The following is an 18,870-nucleotide window of genomic DNA, read 5'->3' as shown; positions in this document are numbered from 1 at the left end:
GCAGTTCCTCTACTCTTCTCTATCCTTAAATTGGCCTAATAAGCAGCTGTCTCACCTCTACTTTTGTTGGTCTCTAATGATCTGGCCTTGGCTCTCTCCTTTTGGTGCCACTAATGCTGGCTGGAGCAGGACTTCTGCAAGCTGTTGTAATCCTGTGAGAGCTTTTGTCTCAGCAGGAGCCCCTTTGCTAGGATTTTTAGTGAAATCCTCCTCTGGCCTGCCCTAACACTATCCTCTTATTTCTCATGGTCTTGGAGAAATTCAGGGTGGCGCTTCAAGAGGCTGGGGTCAGCTTCCAAATGCAAGGGCTATTAGGATTAAGTGAGTTCAAATCATAAGATTCCAACCCTCTTTTTTCTGCTGAGACTGCTGCTGACTCCTGAGGTTGTTTTGCTTAAACAGGGACTGTAAAATTAAGTGGAGACTCTGCTCTGCCCTTTCAGGATGCCTTTGGTGCAATCACCATCACACCCCTCAGGGCAGTATCAGGCAGCGCTGGGAGACATCAGCCCTGTAATAGTCCGGATGAGAGGGGGACAGACACTCCCTGACTCATTGGCTGCACATGCAAAAAGTTCTATTAATTTTTCAGCTGGGGATCCTGAGTCACAGGGGCTGTTTGCTGCTGATCTACTGCTCTCCTTGCTGGGTGATATTCAGTGCATGGGATGCTCTGCTCTAAAGGGCATCCAGCTGAGCTGAAGTCATTCATATAGGTCAAAGCAGAGCTAGACTAAAGGGCACATTAAAAGGTAGATTTCGATTAGATATTAGGAAGAAACATTTTACTGTGAGGGTGGTGAGGCACTGGCACAGGCTGCCCAGAGAAGCTGCGCATGCCCCATCCCTGGCAGTGTTCAAGGCCAGGTTGAATGGGGCTTTGAGCAACCTAGGATAGCGGAAGATGTCCCTGTCTGGTCCCCATGGCAGGGGGCTTGGAATGAGATAATCTAAAAGGTCCCTTTCAACCCAAACCATTCTATGATTTTATGTGTTAGGTGGTACATGGGCATAAAGTAGAAGTCATTGCATCCTGAAATGGCCTGGATGGAGAAAAGGACTGGAGTCTCCAGGAAGTAAAGTGGCTTTGCTGCATGCCAAATTCCCACCTGGCAAACAGCAGAGCCAGAAATAGATAGAACTTTGTCTGCAAGAAGCAAAGCCTCATCTACAATGACAAAATTCCAAATAATAAGATTTCTAGATGGTCAGTAGGGTACAACTCCTCCTAAGAAGACTTTCCTGCAGGTTGGGCATCCATAATAGCTTTGTCACCCCCCCTGAGATGTCCAACAGGCACTGGCATCATGCTGCAGGGCACCAGATTTCTCCCATGCTCACCTGTGTCTTTTCAGGAAGTGTCTAGGAACTTTTTTTCCTTGTTACAGCTCAAATTTGAAGTGAACTTTATCATCAAACTACTGCGATTAGGTGACACATCTAAAGGGACAAGCAGAGTGGCCACACAAGCTTTGTTTCCTATGGAAATCAGCCTAGATGAGAAAGCCAGCTTTAATCAGATCCTTAAATTATTCCAGCATTAACATGCTCTGTTCCTACCCGTTTTTGCAGTACTTTGAGATACCCACACAAAGAGAGAGGTGGCTGTTGGTAGTTGCCATTTGCTCTTAGCTACACAAGAAATTGGTGGTTTCTGGAGACAAGTCTCATTTCCCTGGCTGAGGTCAACATCACAGCTACATCTGAAAAGCTTGACTTTTGTTCCAGCCCTGTTTACTTAATATCTTCCCTGACTGCTGAGCTTGGGGCTGGGAGGACAGGACCAGGTTTACTACTCTGAAGGGTTGTCTGCCCTGGGAGAAAAACAGATATTAGAGGGCACTGGGGAGATCTAGACTTTTTTTTTCTAAAAGCAATAAGGCTGCCCTGATAGCTTTCACCCTCTGTTGTCCACCACCCTAATTTGTATTGGTACAATTAACCTGAATCAATTGCAGTCCTGATTTACTTCATCATTTGGCCAAGATCTTAGAAGTCTTTTCCCAGCCATGGAGAACTCATGCAGACTTTCAGTAGACCTGACTTGAGGAAGGCTCTTACACAGAAATTACAGATGAAATAGCCACTCCTTTGTTTCTCCAGACCAAAACCTTCTGTGGGCTGTAGGAGAGACAAACCCAGTGTGTGTGTGTGTGGTTTCTGGAGTTCATCTCAGCCCAGGGTAAATCTGCTGGCCTTGATGGCACTGATCCAGCAAAGCTGGAGGATGAGAAGAAGCAGGACAGAAATAGCTGGGGTATCACAACGTAACAACAACCTCTGCCTAATGCTGGAAAACACCCAAAGGCTCAGACGTGGGAGGCAGCGCTGATGTGCTCTGGCTGGGCTTGCAGGACTCCTCACTCCTCACCCCAGCACACCTGCTGGACTCCTCTGTCCCCGTGCAGGTCTGCCTGACCCCCCAGCCTCAGCCAGGGAAGAGCACCCTACCTCTGGTGATGAGAGGTGGTTCGTGGGTGCTCCCCCTTCCCTTCCAGCCCCACTGCCATTGTGAAGCTGTTTGAGCCCACTGAGCTCAGTGGGAGCTTTGCCTTGGCTGGCAACTTGATGCCACCAAGAGGCAAAGCATTTTCTTCTCCCAGCCTCTCCTGTTGGCATGAATTCAAACTCCTGTTCACCAACATAGACCAGGCACATGGAAAACTGACTTAACAAAGCAAGCCTCACCCCAACAAAAGCATGGGTCAGCTCTGGAAATCACAGGAATCCACACACAAACCCCAGCTTTTCTAGCCGAGAACCAGCTGATCAATATCTTTGTGGCAATTCCCTAATGGCTTTCAGGAAATCTGATACAGAACCTGCAAGAAATCCCATTAAGCTCCTCTCTGTATCTGCTGGAATAAAAATATTTTCAATGAAAAAAGAAGAAAGCAGGTTATGTTGTATTTCCCTCAACTCACATGACACATGTACTAAAATGATGTGCTGACACTTTATCTTCTCCAAGATAACTAAGAAGTGCAGTGAGACTGGTATCTCAGAAGGATTCTTTGAAGGATGATCTCTGGGCATGAACATAAAATAGCCCACACTGGTTCCATCCTGTGGGCTCCCCATCTACTATATTTCTCTCACAGAGGATGCCTAAGGAGCAGTATAAAAGCAGATGCAGTGGCATTACTCTGCGATATTCCCCCAGAAACTAATAATTTGCAGCTCAAGAATCCAAAAGGGATTTGAGCCAAAAAGGGGTAGTTTTCTTTTTCCTTTAATATATATGCTCTATAGTTTTTAGAAGCTTTTTGTAAATGAACCTTGCCCAAGTGCTTTTTTTAACCCAATACTTTGAGTATCCACAGGGATTTGCCATAAGGAGCACTACAAATGCCAGATTGTGAAAACTCTATCTTTGAGCCTTGTCTCCAGAAGCTTTATTTGATGCTCCCTAATTTTTGTATTTCAAAGGAAAATTAAAGAAAATCTTTCTTTTGCATTCACCATGCAAACATGATCTTCCAGGATCTATAACATACCTTCTTCCCATCTCTTCTCAGCTTGGAACCTTTGTCTAAACAATCATTCCTCCTGTGGAAGGTGTTCCATACCTCTGACTACCTCTCCTTTCTCAGAATTCTCCCCAGTGGAATAATTTTTGTTTTAAATGACTTGAAATGAGATAAATCATCAGAGGAGTGTAATGTTCCCTCTGGACAATGGCAATATGAGAAGGAGCACAGAAGGGCTTGGCTCCAATATTTGAGTCCTAGTCCCAATCTAGTACAATCCAGAGCATCTTTTCTCTGTGCCCTGGTGTTTTGGGCAGGTGAGTCCTGCTCAGGTGGGAGGTGTTTCCCAGCTGCAACCTGCAAGCCTTATGAGACTAAATCTCAGTGATCAAGGCAGCTTGGAGGGGACTTTGAGCAACCTGGTCTAGTAGAAAGTGTCCTACTCAAAGCAGCATGGGTAGGAATGAGTTAATCTTTAAGGTCCCTTCCAACCCAAACCATTCCATGATTCTATAATATTCCTAAAAGTCTTTACATGGAGATGTTGATAGCTACCATGATTCCAGATTCATCTTCCCATTTCCAAAGTCAGAACAGCTGAAGAGACTGGCTTTTTCTAATGGGGTGAAGCCCCTTCTAAACACTGCTCCCACTAATCCAGTGTCAGATGGGGAGAAAGGGCCAAACCAGGATTCACAGAGGTTCTGTTCTCCCAACATTCCATGTAACATCAGGCATATCCCCCTTGCAAGTCTTCTTCCCCCCACACTCATAAAGACTCTAGACCAGGCTAGTTGTGCAGCAACAACAGCAGTACAAACATTCCCCCCAGGCACCTGTCAGTCTACAGCCAATCTTACAGTGCAAGTTTTAACTCCTTTATGGATGTGAAACTGTGTTCAGGTCATCTGTTGTGTCATCACACCAGGTTAAATGCAGGAAAGGGGATGGCAGCAGCTGGACCAACATCCTGGGAAAGGCATTTGCTGGGACTGCAGTCTAAGAAAACCTCAATGATTTTTTTGTGACTGCTTTGAGCCTGACATTGGGACCAAGCACTCAGTTTTTAGGTGCCAGCTGGGCTGAGATAGAAGCTGCTACCTAGCTCAAGCTGGGCAGGTCTGGGGGGAACTCACCTAACAATGTTAAGAAATGAAGAGGTCCCCAGAGATTTATGGCTATGGATTTCTAACTTTTCTATTTTCATTTGGTACCCAATCTAGTTCCAATGCCCATTTTTCATTTCATGTGAAGGATTTTCACATTTTGCGCTCCCTTGTGCATTTGGGCACAACTGCACTGTGCTCTCTACAAGGGCCTGACTACAAGAGCTTTATATTGGATACCAGGACATCTTCCTTTGCAGAAAGGGGGGTCAAGCACTGAACAGGCTGCCCAGGGAAGGAGTGGAGTCATCATCCCTAGAGGTATTTAAAAAAACGTGTAGATGTGGCTCTTGGGGACACAGTTTAGAGGTGGACTTGGCAGTACTGGGTTGAGGGTTGGACTCTATGACCTTAGAGGGATTTTCCAACCATTGTGTCTCTACAGTTCAGAGCAGGGGCTCTGCGCACAGCTCCAGGCACAGCAGGGATTGGGAGGGTCTACCTGGGGTTGAACAGACAGCATACTCATGGACACTGCTGTCCTGATAAGCTTTCTGGTTCTAGCTAGCACTTGACTAGGGGACCAGAAAGTCACAAACACATAGGTTCATCCCATATCAGTTCTCCTTGGACACCGCCTAGCAGAGAGGAAGGTTTCACAGTGCAAAGCTGTCTTACATGCTGTGTCCACATCCTGCCAAACCCTTGGTACGGTGACACTTGTCCCACTCTGCTTTGGGAGAAAAAAACACTGGCTCTGTTCCAAGAGAACAATAAACCCCCCTGTTCTTCCTCTCACCCTCAAAAGCAACTGGCAGAGCTGATGTGACTGACTGGAGCCAGCATGGTCTTGATGTGGACAACCAAAAATGTGCCCAGGACTGAGTGCCTGCAGCCACCTATCCTGTCAGCCCCTTTCTGCCAGGCTTGGAAGCTGTTCTCTGCAGCTCCAGGAAAGGCTTTGAAAAAAACTATTAGCTGACAATGCCTTCATTAATCACAGCATAATCCTTTCCATGGCAACCCAAGGATTGCGAAGTCACAAGTTAGCAAGCGTAAGACAGGAGCACTGTACAGCAGCCCTCAGCCCGGGGAAACTTCACAGCTAGCAAGAAGAATTGGCTGCTCTGAGGAGGGGAAATGAGTTAGAAATAATACTGCCTTGAAAAGAGGGTCATCCCTGGCCAGGATTCAGATCTCATAAATGCGACTGTCTGTGCAGAGATCCTGTAGCTTCATGAAGTTTCTCCAGTCTCACCCCAAAAAGCCCAAAGAGACTTTGACCCTACATCTTAGTTTTGTAGAAGACCAATAAGGTCAGGGAGAGAAGAAAGACTGTTTGTCACCACAAAGTTAAACACAACTCAGATACACATATTTGGGAATTGTATGGGCTCAAAAATTGCAAATCCACAGGTGAAAACAATTTTGACCATCGATGAACAGGAGAAAAGTGCTGTCCTGGATTTTTTTGTACTTGTTTTTCCCTCTTTGGTATTTTCTGGGACAGTTTAGGCACAGGGTAATGAGAAGACTTCACAGGATTTCACAGGGATGCAGGTTTTGGCTAAAGCTTAGGCAAAGCTCAGTCAAAGCTGCAAATGCATTCCATACCTTCACACTACCAGTGTTGGGAGCTTGCAGTCCCTCACCTCATGGGAAGCATAAGAGCCATAGCATCCTATAGTGGAGGATGGGTGAGAAGTCAGCTTGCAACAACCATGTCCTTGCCATCTTTATGTAATGTATAGGTTAGTCCCACAGGGCTGGTTCTTGTACATCCTTTTGTCCAGACTATGGAGAGAAGCAGTCACACCAACACCACAGCCCTAGGGCTGTGAGAAAATCATCTCTAGCTTCTGCCACCTCCTTCTGCAGGGGAGACTTAGCAGCAAGGGACAACCAGGCAGTCTTAGACCCACCGGGGTGTTGCCTTTCCAACTCCCCCTCCATTTTGCCTATGTTACAGGTCCTCCACCATACACCCCAGCTTTCCCAGAGACACCAAGATATATCAGTTCCACTGTTCCACTTTCCCTAGGAAAATGTAATTGTAAGTATCCCACGAAATCCTGGGATTTTTCTTTGGTTCTGGCTCAGCTGGTTCAGCAAAGCCCATGTACAAAACATCATACTCTCAAACCAGGCAGCAAAATGCAAACTGCTTTGTGGGAACTGCCTATCCCATATCAAGCCTCAGTCCCTTCCCAGGGATGGTCCTAATAATTTAAATATCCTGGAAGGTCCTAGGTACTGCTTACCAGCACCAGTGTGACCCAGGAGACACCTCCCAAAACCAGCCTGGGCACAATCTGTGCTGTGCTGCAGCCAGGGAAAACTTGTGGTGTTCCCTTGAAGAGGAGCACCTGCCTGAGCACAGGCTGGGCTTTATCCACCTAAATGGTGTGCTTGGAGCTGTGTGAGAGCAGGGAGAGGGTGAGAGGGACTGGGGTCTTGTGACACTGCCAGTGGATCCATGTAGCAGGGACATCCCCCAAAGCCTCTCCCATGCTTAAGCAGGTCCACAGGCATCCCTGAATGTGAAAGGGCTGTGGAGCAAAGGGGTGCAGAGCTGCACACCACAGCACAGGAGGGCTGTGCCCTCCACCCCTCACTCCAGCTCACTGCTAGGTGACCCCAGCCAAATTAAGCAGCAGCTAGAAATTACCGAGCCGCTAATCCATGCTGCAGGAGCCGAGCTGGCTCGGGGCTGCCGGGCACTGCTGGCAGCCCTGCGGTCATGTCGTCTCCCCCCTCCCATCGAGCCCAGCCTCTTGTCCAGGTTTGATCCGACTCGCCGCCCGCAGCCCCGGCGGGGGCATCCCCATCCATTCATCCATCCATCCATTTCATCCCACCCATCCATCCACCGCACCCATCGCACCTCGCCGCGCCCACCGCATCCCGCAGCACCCATCGCACCCTCCCGGAGCCCCCCAGCCCTGGGGCTCCCCGGTGCCGCTGCCCGCTCCGCCTTACCTCAGCGGGCATGGCCGGGACGGCACCGGGGCGCGGAGCGGAGCCGCGCTGCCTCCAGCTCCGAGCGAGGGCAGTGCCTTGTCCGGGCTGAGCCTCTTAGCGGGGGAGGAGCCGGGCTGCAGCCAGCCCCTGGAGTGGGTGTGGGTGTGCTGTGGGGGTGTGTGGGTGCGGTGCCTCCATCCATCCCGGGAACCGCCCGCGTCGCGCTCCCGCCGCGCCCCCGCTCCCCGAAGATGCGTCCTCCTGCAGCCCTGGGGTCTGCCCCGGATCACGGTATCATAAAATCGTAGAATGGCTTGGGCTGGGAGGAAGCTGAAAGATCACCCAGTTCCACCCCGCTGCCGTGGGCAGGGACACCTGCCACTAGACCAGGTTGCCCAAAGCCCCATCCAGCCTGCCCTTGATCGCTGCCAGGGATGGGCATCCACAACTTCGCTGGGCAAATAACCCGTTCCAGTGCCTCGCCATGCTCACAGTAAAAAAAAAATAATTCCTAATATCGAATCCAAGTTAAATTTAAAACCATACCCTGTTTTCCTATCACTGTCTGCTCAAGTAAAATGTTTTCATGGCACCCATGCTATGAGTTTAGCTGCAAGTAAAGCTTCGAGTCCTCGTTGATACTGCAGAGCCCTGATGGATCCCTAGGAAGAAGTGTGGCTGGAAAGCTCCTCCTGCCCCGTGCAAAGAAGTCTCTGGGCTGTGCAAGGGATGGTGCTGAGGTCCTGTGGGGTGAGGCCAGGAGCTGACAGGAGTCCTTGTTTGAATGCACCAGCCTTGTGTATTTGTAAATGGGAAAAATGGGACAGGAAAACACTTGAGGACCAGGAAACTCAGAGCTGAAGTTTTGCCTAGAAGCTTAACTCTGACCTGGTGACTGCCTGCCCAAATCTGGGCTAGTGTCATTTTTCCTTCCTGCTGAGAAAGGTGGGGTTAGAAACACCACTGAAGTTTTCTACTTAGGTATAAAGCTTGTAAGTGAAAGGTGCAGAATACACCTTTTTATTTGCAGTGTTACCAGAAAAGTTGTTTCTAAGATCCATTTTGGAATGAGGGGACTGGAAATCCTCCTGGGGACCCAATTGAATGCTGGTTTTTGGTGATACTGCAGAAGTAAGGAGCAATAAAAGGGAGCCTCCTTGCTTCAAAGCTAATCAGGAACTCTGCTCAAAATGTAGAAGTCACAGCACAGTCACCTGGTCCCTTCCCCAGCCCTTAGAAATGCCCTGCTGATGCTCAGCCCTCAGCTGTGAACAGACTCAACTGACTTTAAGCTCAAGACAGATGATTTGTGACCATCACTCAAGCCCTCTCACTGTCAGTATAGTTGGTGTGGATGAGAGGGCAGGTTCTGGCTGTGTCTGGGCTTTGCTCTGGACTGCATCCGATGTGCTTGGAATGGCTTGTGCAGCCTTGCCTTGTGCCCAACAGGACCCATGCACGTGTGGAAAGGCAGTGAGGGAGGCTCTGCCAGGAACACAGGGCTGGACATGCCTTCTGACTGCACCACTGGGTTTGGAGGTGGGATCTGCAGAGTGCAAGGAGCCTTTGGACACCTGCACAGAACAGACTCCAATGGCCAATCCCCGGGTATTAACCGGGCTATTGGCCAAGGATGCAGCAGCATCTGAACATTTCTGAGGGATGGGCAATGAACCCATCCCATTGCTGAAGGCCCTTCTACCTCTGCAGCCCTTCCTGCTGGAAATCCCTCATCCTTTTGAGCGGCAGGAGGCTCATATGCCAGGGAATGTATACAGGCTTCAGGTGGGAAGATCATGGCTATAGGGGATCCAGGTACAAGAAGAAATTTCACGATTATAAGCCGCACCATTTTGACTAAAATTTTGGTCCGAACCCAAAGTGCGGCTTATAATCAGGTGCGGCTTATATATGGACAAAGATCAAAAAGTTGCTGTTTTAGTTTGGAGGACAGGTGTCTGCTGAGAAAGGCAGGAGCTTCTCTTTGAAATGGAGAATGTAAACCCCCTCCCTCCAAATTATTATAATTTTGAAATCAAGGGGCTTTCAGGCAAAGATATGGGAATTAGGAATAACTGCTCTTTACTAGGAAAATTAAAATAAAAATACAGTACTACAAAGAAACAAACTCCAAACCCTGACAAAGTCAGAGTACAACCTGACACCCCGTCAGGCAGGGTGTTGGTAGCAGTCCCATTAAATGGTGGCTGCATCCTCTTGCAGTGACAGATGTGATTCAGTGAAGCAGTGCTCCTGTAGAAGGTGCAGTTTCCCTCTGGAGGTCCAGTGGTGATGTGCAGAAATCCGGTTTTCCTCTGGAGTCCAGTGGAGAAAGGGGCTCCCTTAGCGTCCCAAAACCTCTGTTTTTATCTTGGTAAGAAATGTTGGGCTCTTCCCCCTGGCTGGAGCAACTTCCAATGGGATGCAGTAATTTTATCAGTCCCACAGTGGGACTCAATGGCCATTAGCAGAAAATGACTCACAGGAGGAAGGATGGGTTGTGAAAAGATAAAGAACAATGCCCCGCCTGGTTTCAATGGATGGCCCATTAGCAGAATGTCTGCTGTTGAGATAAGGATCACTAACCTCACCCTCAACAGATGGTGATAGAATAGATACCTTTTATCACACCCTGTATCATAACATATGGCTTATAATCAGGTGTGGCTTATATATGGACAAAGAATGAAAAGTTGCTGGCATCCGGAACTGCGGCTTATACTCAGTGCGGCTTATAATAGTGCAATTACTGTACTTCAGCACCAACTTTCAACCATAGGATGGATGTCTGCTCCTCTGTGAAGATGCTCTTTCAGGTCTAAGGCAGACTCTGAACTGCCAATTTATCACAGAATCATAGAACCAAAGAATCATAGAATCACAGAATGATTTGGATTGAAAGGAACCTTAAACATAATCTAGTTCCAGCCCCCTGACACGGGCAGGGACACCTTCCACTAGACAGGTTGCTCACAGCCTCATCCCACCTGGCCTTGAACACTTCCAGGGATGGGGCATTCACAGCTTCTCTGGGCTACCTGTTCCAGTGCCTCACCAGGCTCACAGTAAAGAATTTCTTCCAGATAGATTATCTGACCTCACCCTCTTTCACTTTAAAGCCCTTCCTCACTTGTTGTGTCAAAACATGCCCTTACAAAAAGCCCTTTTAAAAAAAGTCTGCTATGAAAACTAATATAAAACTACATGAAGCTAATGTTGTGAGTAGAAATCCCTGGCAAACGACCATGCTGGAGGGATGAGCAGATGCTACAGGACCCTTGGTGATCCTGGGCTGGATTGTGCCTGGAGCTATACACTACTCTATTACTTGCTGCTGGTTTCCAAACATGCACATTCTCTGCACACCTCCCCACAGATGTGCTGAGGTCCCACACCAATTCCAGCACCCCTGTCTCCATGCTGGTGTGCACCACCAGCAGACACAGGCAGGGCTGGAAAGTAACCGACACTTTTAAGCACACTGCCCCAGTACCAGCCAAATTGAGGTGTGGATGTTGGTGGAAAAGCACAACCTCCATGTCTATATGATGGTCTGTGGTTTATCCAGGCTTGCATAGACCTTTTTTTCAGAATGTGCACAAAGTCAGACTCGGTAAAGCCACCTGGTCTACACCAGGTGCTATGTCCAGCATCACAGCCCCATAGGTGTCCAGCCAGGTCTAATGCTGAGGACATCCTCCAGGAGAGTATCAGGACGTTTGGGGTACTGAGGTGTTTGTAAGGCTTTCCCCACAAGAAAGGTCCTTGCAAGCTGTTTCAGTGGTGGACGCAGAGGAGTAGGATGCTCATTCTCTGTCTATTATTTGGTGACACATTTTGTCCCAGAGGATGATCCCAGAAGCCGAAGAGCCTGGGAATATACCTCCACCCCACAATAAAAGGGCTTTTTCCAGATGTCTGCTCAGGCTCTTAAGGGTGGGCTGCAGAAGCACACAGCTCCTTCATGCTGCAAAGCCTTTGAGCACAGGCAGCTGGTGGAGGGAAGCTGAGATGGAAGCAAGATCCCAGTGCCAAAGCTTTGGGTCTGTGAGTTAAAGCAGCAAGACTGGAGATTCTAATGGGCAGGGCAAGGCTTTTCAAATGCTCCCCAAGTGCATTTTGCAGGCTTGTTTTCTGAGGGAAAGCCATACAAAATCCACTTCTTCCTCCTACTTCGCCCATAAACTCTCGCTACCTCCTTTTATTTTTTTTAGCCATCTACAGAGCTCTTTTTCAAGTCAGGTGAGCCTCAAAAAACCAAGCTCCCTGCACTGTAGTGAGTCTGGGGCATAGGATGCAAAGGTTTACAGCCAGAGGAGGTTACCCAGCCCCACCGTGGATTTTCTCAGCAAATGTGAGTGTAACTTTGTGAGAAAGACTCATACGGATCACTTTGCCTCAGTCTCAAAGTCTACAGGGAAAATAACTTGAATGGAGTTTGGTGAACTGAGCAAATTCAAAAGGCTCTGCAGAGCCACCTTGTGTCCATCAAAAGCATTCCGGAAGAACACAGCAGTTCAAAAGAAATGAGTCTGAATAAAATATACACAATTTATTTATTTATAGGAGGTTTACAGCTGTACAATGTTGGCTTTCTGTTTGGACCACTCTCTGATCTTGTGCAGCACGACACGTCAGTGCCTTTGGCAATGAAGACAAGTCACAACCTTTTTTAACAGGCAGATGTCAAAAAGAAATGGATTCTACAGAGTGTAATGCCAGGCTGCTTGCAACCATTGAAATGATTAACAAAAGATATGTGAAATAAATCAGACACATGTCCTACCCCACTCATGAAGGACTGAAACGTGCTTTTCAGACCTGCCCTCCTCTCTCAAAAAAAACCCCAAAAACCAACCAACCAAAAAAAAAAAAAAAAACCCAACAAAAACCAAACCCAAACCCCCTGAATACTTCTGTTTACTTCATTCAAAGAGAAAAGGCATCAACAATAGGAATGGCATTTTAATAATTCCCCTCCCTCATCTGCTCTACAAATAAGAGAAAAAGAAGAGTAAGAAAGGTAAATTTTGTTCTTTCATTGGAAATGTAGGGGAGGAAGGCTTCTGCTCTAACTTTCCCAAACCTTTATTTTTTTCTTTAAAAAAAAGGACAACTATTACTGATATTAAGACAATTTGGTCCTGATATACAGTGATTTTTTTATTTTTAAGAAGCTATTAAAAAGCTGCCTTTCCTCTTTATGGCTTGATTCACGTAGGGAGGAAGGAGGCTGCCCATGGGTACGAAGGCACCACAACTCCTTGGTGAGCTTTGACACTGCTCCTTGGTGGTCATTGTGCCATTTGGCACATGGTAGGGCACTCCTGGACCTCCTGTGCTGAAGCTTATCCATAGCCTGATTTCCTGAGAAAACAAGGCTAATGCAGACAGGCTGGACACCTCCATCTGTTGATGATGGTGCAAAGCTCCTGTCATGTTCCTGTGATGCGAAATAGATCATCCCCTTGCCAGGTGAGGTATCTTTGGGCATCCCTCTCACATATGACTCTGAACATAAGCCTATGTGACCTTCTCCTAAGACTCAAATCATACCTCCTAACCCCACAATTTTGCTTCCATTTATTTTCAGTGATGAGTGTCACAAACAAAACTAGGATAAAATCAAAATATCTCTGAATTGATCTTCCTAAATTCAAGGATTTGCTTTGACCTTGGGATCAAAAAGTTGCTTTACCTAACTAGGAGCATTTAAGTCAAGTCTGCAAGACACTGAACCAAATTTGGTCCCAGTGATGGCACCTGGAGTTGGAGGATGCTCAGTGCAAGCCGGGAATAATTGAGATCTGGAAAGAGCATCATGCGACTGCTGCTTGCCTTTAAGTCCTGAAAAAAAAGACCTAAGAACATAAGCAAATTTGGTAAAAAAGCTAACTCATTACTGCAGGAAGTGAAGAGAGGGGAAAAGCAGCCTGCAAAAATCAATGCAGTTGCACTGTCTGCTTCTGGTTCCACCAAGAACTGAGCTATCAGGTACTTTGGGGAACACTTTACCATGTTTAAGACTTAGCAGACCTTTAGGGACTTAAAAAAAACCCCAAACAGACTTTGAGGACAAACATGAGTATTTAGTAGGACAAGCAGAAACTCTTTCCTTTAGCAAAAGAAGGCTTTCCTGTTCATTTTTGTTGCAGGAAAAGGACTCTGCCCAGGTCAAAATTTACCAAGATTCAAAGATTTTATCATATATATTAATTTCCACTTGCATGCAGGTGAGTGCAAAATATTTGTTTAGAAAATCTGACAGAAATATCCCTTAACTTGCACCACTTTAAAGGCACATGAATAAAAAACCCCAAACAAAGGAGAAAAAAATGGTTTGAAACTTGTCCTAGTCAGCTGCTGAAAGGCCAGACAACAGGTTGTTGTTTGGTTTGTCTGGGATGGTTTATAAAAAGCCAGATTCTGCCACCCAGTGGAATAAGGAAGAGTAACTCAGTGTTCATGGAAATCAGGAGCAGACCGTAGCCCTAGGCACATCCCGAAGGATGCATTTGGGTTGTGCTCATGAGACTGGCTCTAGGACTGTGCAACTCATCCTCCACAACAGGAGAGTGGAAATTAAAGGTGAGAGATGGACATTGGTATGAATTAAATATTCCCAGCATTTTCAGGCTGCACTGAGAGCAGTGCTCCTCTAGTATAAGCTAAAATCCCACTACTTTAAAAAAGAATTTGAGGTGAGGCACTGAGAAATGATGCACTGTAGGCAGCAGTACAGATGGAACCCATGGAGCAAAGCTCCTCATCCCCTGAATGTGACACTTTGGCCTTCAAAAGAATGAATCTTCTCTTACCTAAGCACTGAACTGCCCCAGCAGACAACCCACCCCAGCTCCTGGGGTGAGCTCGGGGGATGGGGACAGCATGGAGACATGGAGACAGCAGGCACCACAGGAGTTCAGGAGGCACCCACAGGAGCTGGGTCCAGACTGATTCAGAAACTTGACCCCAGAGAACAGTTATCCCACCACAGCTGTTCACAAAATCTTTCTATACTTCAGAGCTGCATGGGCTTGAACAAGGCTTCGGTGGAGACAGCTTGTCCCCAAAATTATGGAGCCTTTGGTCTTGCTGCCTCTGTGGATTTGGGCTGCCTTGGTGCACTTTCCTTGCAGTTGCAGTATCCAAACCCATACCCAAAAAACATCCAACAGGCCCCAATCTGTTTTTCCACTTCTCCTTTGCTGTGGTGCCTCCATGGATAAGCGATTACATGGCAATTTCAAGGGAGACAACTCCATGCACACTACTCTTAGCCCAAGCAGACACACTGCAGATGCACTGAAGCAGCTGGTGGCACCACGGTGGCCACGTGTGTGCGTGGTGGCACGTGTGTGTGCCAGCCTGTGTAAACAAACAGCCCCAGGGCATCGTGCTCTGGCTGTCAGGACACACAGCGTGCTCACAGCAGTCCCACAGCGCACGTGGCAGCCAAGGGGGCTGCAGAGGATGCCAGCACAAGGATCATTGCGGTTCCCCAAAAAAAAAGGCACCATTTTTTAACATTGAAAACACAAGACTGGCTCCCTGGAGTGGAATGCATGCATGGTTCATATACACTTTGCAGATGGTAGGTAGGCTCTGTGTGTCTCGATATATATGTATATATGTATGTGTGCATGTTTATATTCACATATGTGGCACCAGAAGAGTCATCCTTGAGTACTCAGACATTAGTGAGGACGTTACTGCTGAGCAGCATCACAGCAATGGTTCCAGGGAGATCGTTTGACCTCCTGTTCCCCTTGTCCTGGAGGTGCAGCGTGTGCACCGACTGCCGGTCGCTGGGATCCCCCGTGAGCACCACTTGGCCCAAGAACTCGTCACTTATCAAGTTGTGGTTCCAGATCTGTGGAAACAAAACAGGGATGAGGGCAGCTCCTTCAGGGATGCAGCCAGCCTTCATGAACTAGAGTGAAGGGGTCACTGGGGACATGCCCTGAGCTGCAGCCAGGGAGGTGGTGAGGTGTGGGGGTGTCACTCTGCTATGAGAGGGGTGAAGGACATGTACCAGACGTCACGGTGATGGTGAGAGGTTGAGCCGCATTAACTAATGATGCTCAGCCTGGGGAACAGATCTGCTGTGCACAGTGTGAGGAGAGGGCAGAAGGTCAAATTAGAGAGGGTCTCCATCCCTCAGCCCAGTGTTTGCCTGCCAGGTACCTGAACAATGATGGGTTGTCCTGGCTTCTTGCGGTAGAAGAGCCCTTTCACATCAAACTCTGGTGATACCGTGTTCTTCTTCACTGGAGAGCGAACCTTTTGTCCTTCACACTTGATGATCACATAAGGGTCAGCTCCTAAGGAGAGAAAAGGGAGCTTTTTCTTTGTTGTAGCTTCTGTAATTCCTAAGAGTCCTTTTCCAGGAGTGTCATGCAGTACTTTGCCTCCATATCCCACCAGAGGAGATGGGTATCTGCCAAGGAGTTTGTCACACCCCAGATGAGGTCCATGGAGCTCAGCTGTTTGGCTCAGGTTTAATTCCATTAGGTGACATTGTTTCTGGGCAGTAGGTGCTGATGGGCTGCTGTGAAGCTGGGAAAGGGTCTGGATGCAGCACAAATCTGATAAGGAGCAGGCTGAAGGAGCTGGGGGGGCTCAGCCTGGAGAAAAGGAGGCTTGAGGGGACCTGATCGCTCTCTACAACTTCCTGAACAGAGAATGTAATGAGGTGGGGGTTGGTCTTCTCCCAGGAAACAAGTGACAGGATGATAAGAAAGGGTCTCAAATTGCAACTTGAATTGAGGGAGGGGAGGTTTAGACTGCATATAAGAAAAAACTAATTCATGAAAAAGGGTTATCAAGCACTGGAACAGGCTGCCCAGAGCAGTGGTACCATCACCATCTGTGGAGGAAATCAAAAGATGTGTAGATGTGGCACTTGGGAACATGATTTAGTGGTGGACTTGGCAGTGCTGAGTTAAGGGCTGGACTCGATGATCTTAGAAGGCTTTTCCAGCTGAAACAATTCTATGAAAGGGCTGCCTCTCTTGTCTCCATATTTACAGGAACACTCCTTCATCACCTCACACCGTTCTGACCATTGCAGTAAATGTTGCACGGAGAACATTGTCCTACTCAACCCACATTTCAGCATTTGCTCTCCTAGAGGCAGGCAGAAATAAAACCATGGAAAAGGCAAAGAGGCTCACACAAGGAAATACCATATGGAAGATAAAGTTACCAAGTTCACATACTACCAACCCACAGCTGGAGGGGACCTGAGCTTCCAGGAGAAGGAAAGAGTCCCTCATTAGTGAATACTTCCATCTTGCCAAACAAGTGTTTGTTTTGGAAATTTCAGTAGAGAAAGAGCTAATGCTGTGGAAATTTAACTGCCAGAATGCATTTTCTTACCATGAACTTTAGTGGCTATGATGGAAATACAGACTACTTGGATGAGTTTTCTTCTCCAAAGGAAATGTGGAAAAGAGGAGGAAAAAACAAGACCCTTCTGAGGGTCAGGGATTTTGACTGCCAGACCACCTCTTTGCTAGCTTTCTGTTTGCAAGGACCTGGCTCCCCTGGTGAGACACAGCTGCTGGATTTCACAGCTGTTTTTCCAAATTACCTCGTCTTTTGGGATGTCCCATTAAATCCCCAGATTCCATCAACCAGAGCCAAATTCCTAGCTGTAAATCACTATTTTCATAGTAGTTATAAGGCCTGGCCTGGGATGCATGAGAGATGCCACTGCATTGGAAAACACCAAATACACTGTTGGTGGTACAGCTGAACAGCTGGAAAAAAAGCTGGAAGAAAGCAATTCCCAAGGGGGTTTTGTGGAAAAAGTGCTTTGTGACTCCAGAATCCACATGTCTTCTTGTCTGAAGGAAAGCTAAACCTCCTTGTTTCTGTGGACAGTTCAGGTCTTTGGCTACAGATTTCCCTGCATTACTACAGGTGCACTGACCTGCTGTGAATAACACAAGAAAAAGCCACCTGCCTAGGGTTAAACACCAGACAGGGTATAAGGACTCCATGTGTGGCATGTGATAAATAAGCACAAGTCCTTGCTTAGAAAAGAATCTGCTTGTTACTTTCAAGGATATATTGACAGGCAGCCCTGATAATAATTATTGGGTGAAAAAATAAGTATAATTTTAGGGTGAAAAAATAAGTATAATTTTAATTTGGTTTGATTTAGTTTTTTTTTAATTTTTCAATTTTTGTATTTTTAATTAAGCTTGAAATTGTTTGGCTAAATCTTGCCATAACTACCACATATCCTTGATTCAGGAAACGGGGGAGAAAGGCTAGGATTTGGTCTGTTTCCATGGGGGAAAGATATTTGCTTCTCTAATGGCACCCACTAGACCTTTCATTCCAACTTTAGCAAGCTCCTAGTACAACTCATCACTACCACTGCCAGAGGCAGACAGAACATGGATCGCTTGCCCTGAGCCTCTGTGTGGCTGCAGGACACAGGGAAGTATGGTCCTGCTGCTGTCCTCCATGCAGGAAAAGTGATGGATGTCAGAATTGATCTAGACCCACACCATCCCAAAGTGAGCTAAATTTGGCATATCCTCTGCTGAGAAGACATTTATCCAGCCTCCAGTGGTGAATACCACATATCAGGCTCTTTCTCTGTCCTTCTTACTAAAAAGCCTTTAAATAAAATTCCTGACTTTCACAGCTGCTCACTGTGGGAGGAAAGCTTGGGTTGTCACAGGACCTCTGCTAAGGGCTTTGGAAAAGTTTTGGGAGGGTCTCAGATAACAGCCTAAATATAACAGCTCTCAGATCAGAAGTGAGTTTAGTTCTCCACAGACTTTCTCCTCCTCTGGTGTCTGAATCAAGCATGTTCACTGAAAAAAACCTCTGAGGATATAAATTCCAGCAATGCCCAACTTCATAAACCACCTCCCAACTCCTCCAGGGCCAGACAGGCAGGGAAAGGTCAGTACCTCCTTGGGAGTCCTGATTCTTGAGCCCAGCTGCAGCAAGGACATGGATCTGGGATACTACTTGTGGGTAGCCACACATCCCACTCCAGCAGGTATGTGGTGGCTCATCCAGAGTCAGCTCTCTGCAAGGAAAAACACGTGGCCTTTGAGAGGTGCCCAGTCTTATCCCAAAGAGTTTGCTCTGGCATGATGAAGGACTGTACAGGCCATTTAGTTAACAGTTAGACTCGATGATCTTTGGATGATCCTTGTGCATCCCTTCCAACTTGGAATATTCTGTGACTTTGTGACTACACACTGTCCACTGTCAGACTCTGCTCCCCACCCCAATCTCCTCAACCTGGGTTTGGGATGCTCTCCCATATCATGCTGAGAAGCAGAGTGCTGCTATGACCATTC

At 47.2% G+C, this 18,870-nt stretch overlaps 2 protein-coding genes across 8 annotated transcripts in view; both read right to left on the bottom strand.

The window, feature by feature from the left end:
- MYO7A (myosin VIIA) overlaps positions 1-7,651 on the bottom strand; it is a 97,315-nt gene extending 89,664 nt beyond the window's left edge. For all 6 annotated transcript variants that reach the window (XM_033051246.1, XM_033051250.2, XM_033051249.1 and 3 more), the window contains exon 1: positions 7,556-7,651. The gene's annotated coding sequence lies outside the window, so the exon portion shown is untranslated. The remainder of the gene's footprint in view (positions 1-7,555) is intronic.
- A 4,423-nt stretch (positions 7,652-12,074) lies between these two features.
- Positions 12,075-18,870, bottom strand: part of CAPN5 (calpain 5) — a 52,236-nt gene continuing 45,440 nt past the window's right edge. For both annotated transcript variants that reach the window (XM_033051597.2, XM_033051596.2), the window contains exons 11-13: positions 18,472-18,593; positions 15,725-15,861; positions 12,075-15,410 (exon numbers count right to left, since the gene is read on the bottom strand). In XM_033051597.2, coding sequence (XP_032907488.1) covers positions 15,228-15,410; positions 15,725-15,861; positions 18,472-18,593 — 442 coding nt within the window. In that variant the 3' untranslated portion in view covers positions 12,075-15,227. The remainder of the gene's footprint in view (positions 15,411-15,724; positions 15,862-18,471; positions 18,594-18,870) is intronic.

This window comes from Catharus ustulatus, chromosome 2, assembly GCF_009819885.2.
Source record: "Catharus ustulatus isolate bCatUst1 chromosome 2, bCatUst1.pri.v2, whole genome shotgun sequence".
Taxonomy (NCBI): Eukaryota; Metazoa; Chordata; class Aves; order Passeriformes; family Turdidae; genus Catharus; species Catharus ustulatus.
Note: the sequence above shows the minus strand (reverse complement) of the source record. Positions and strands in the feature narration are given on the sequence as shown.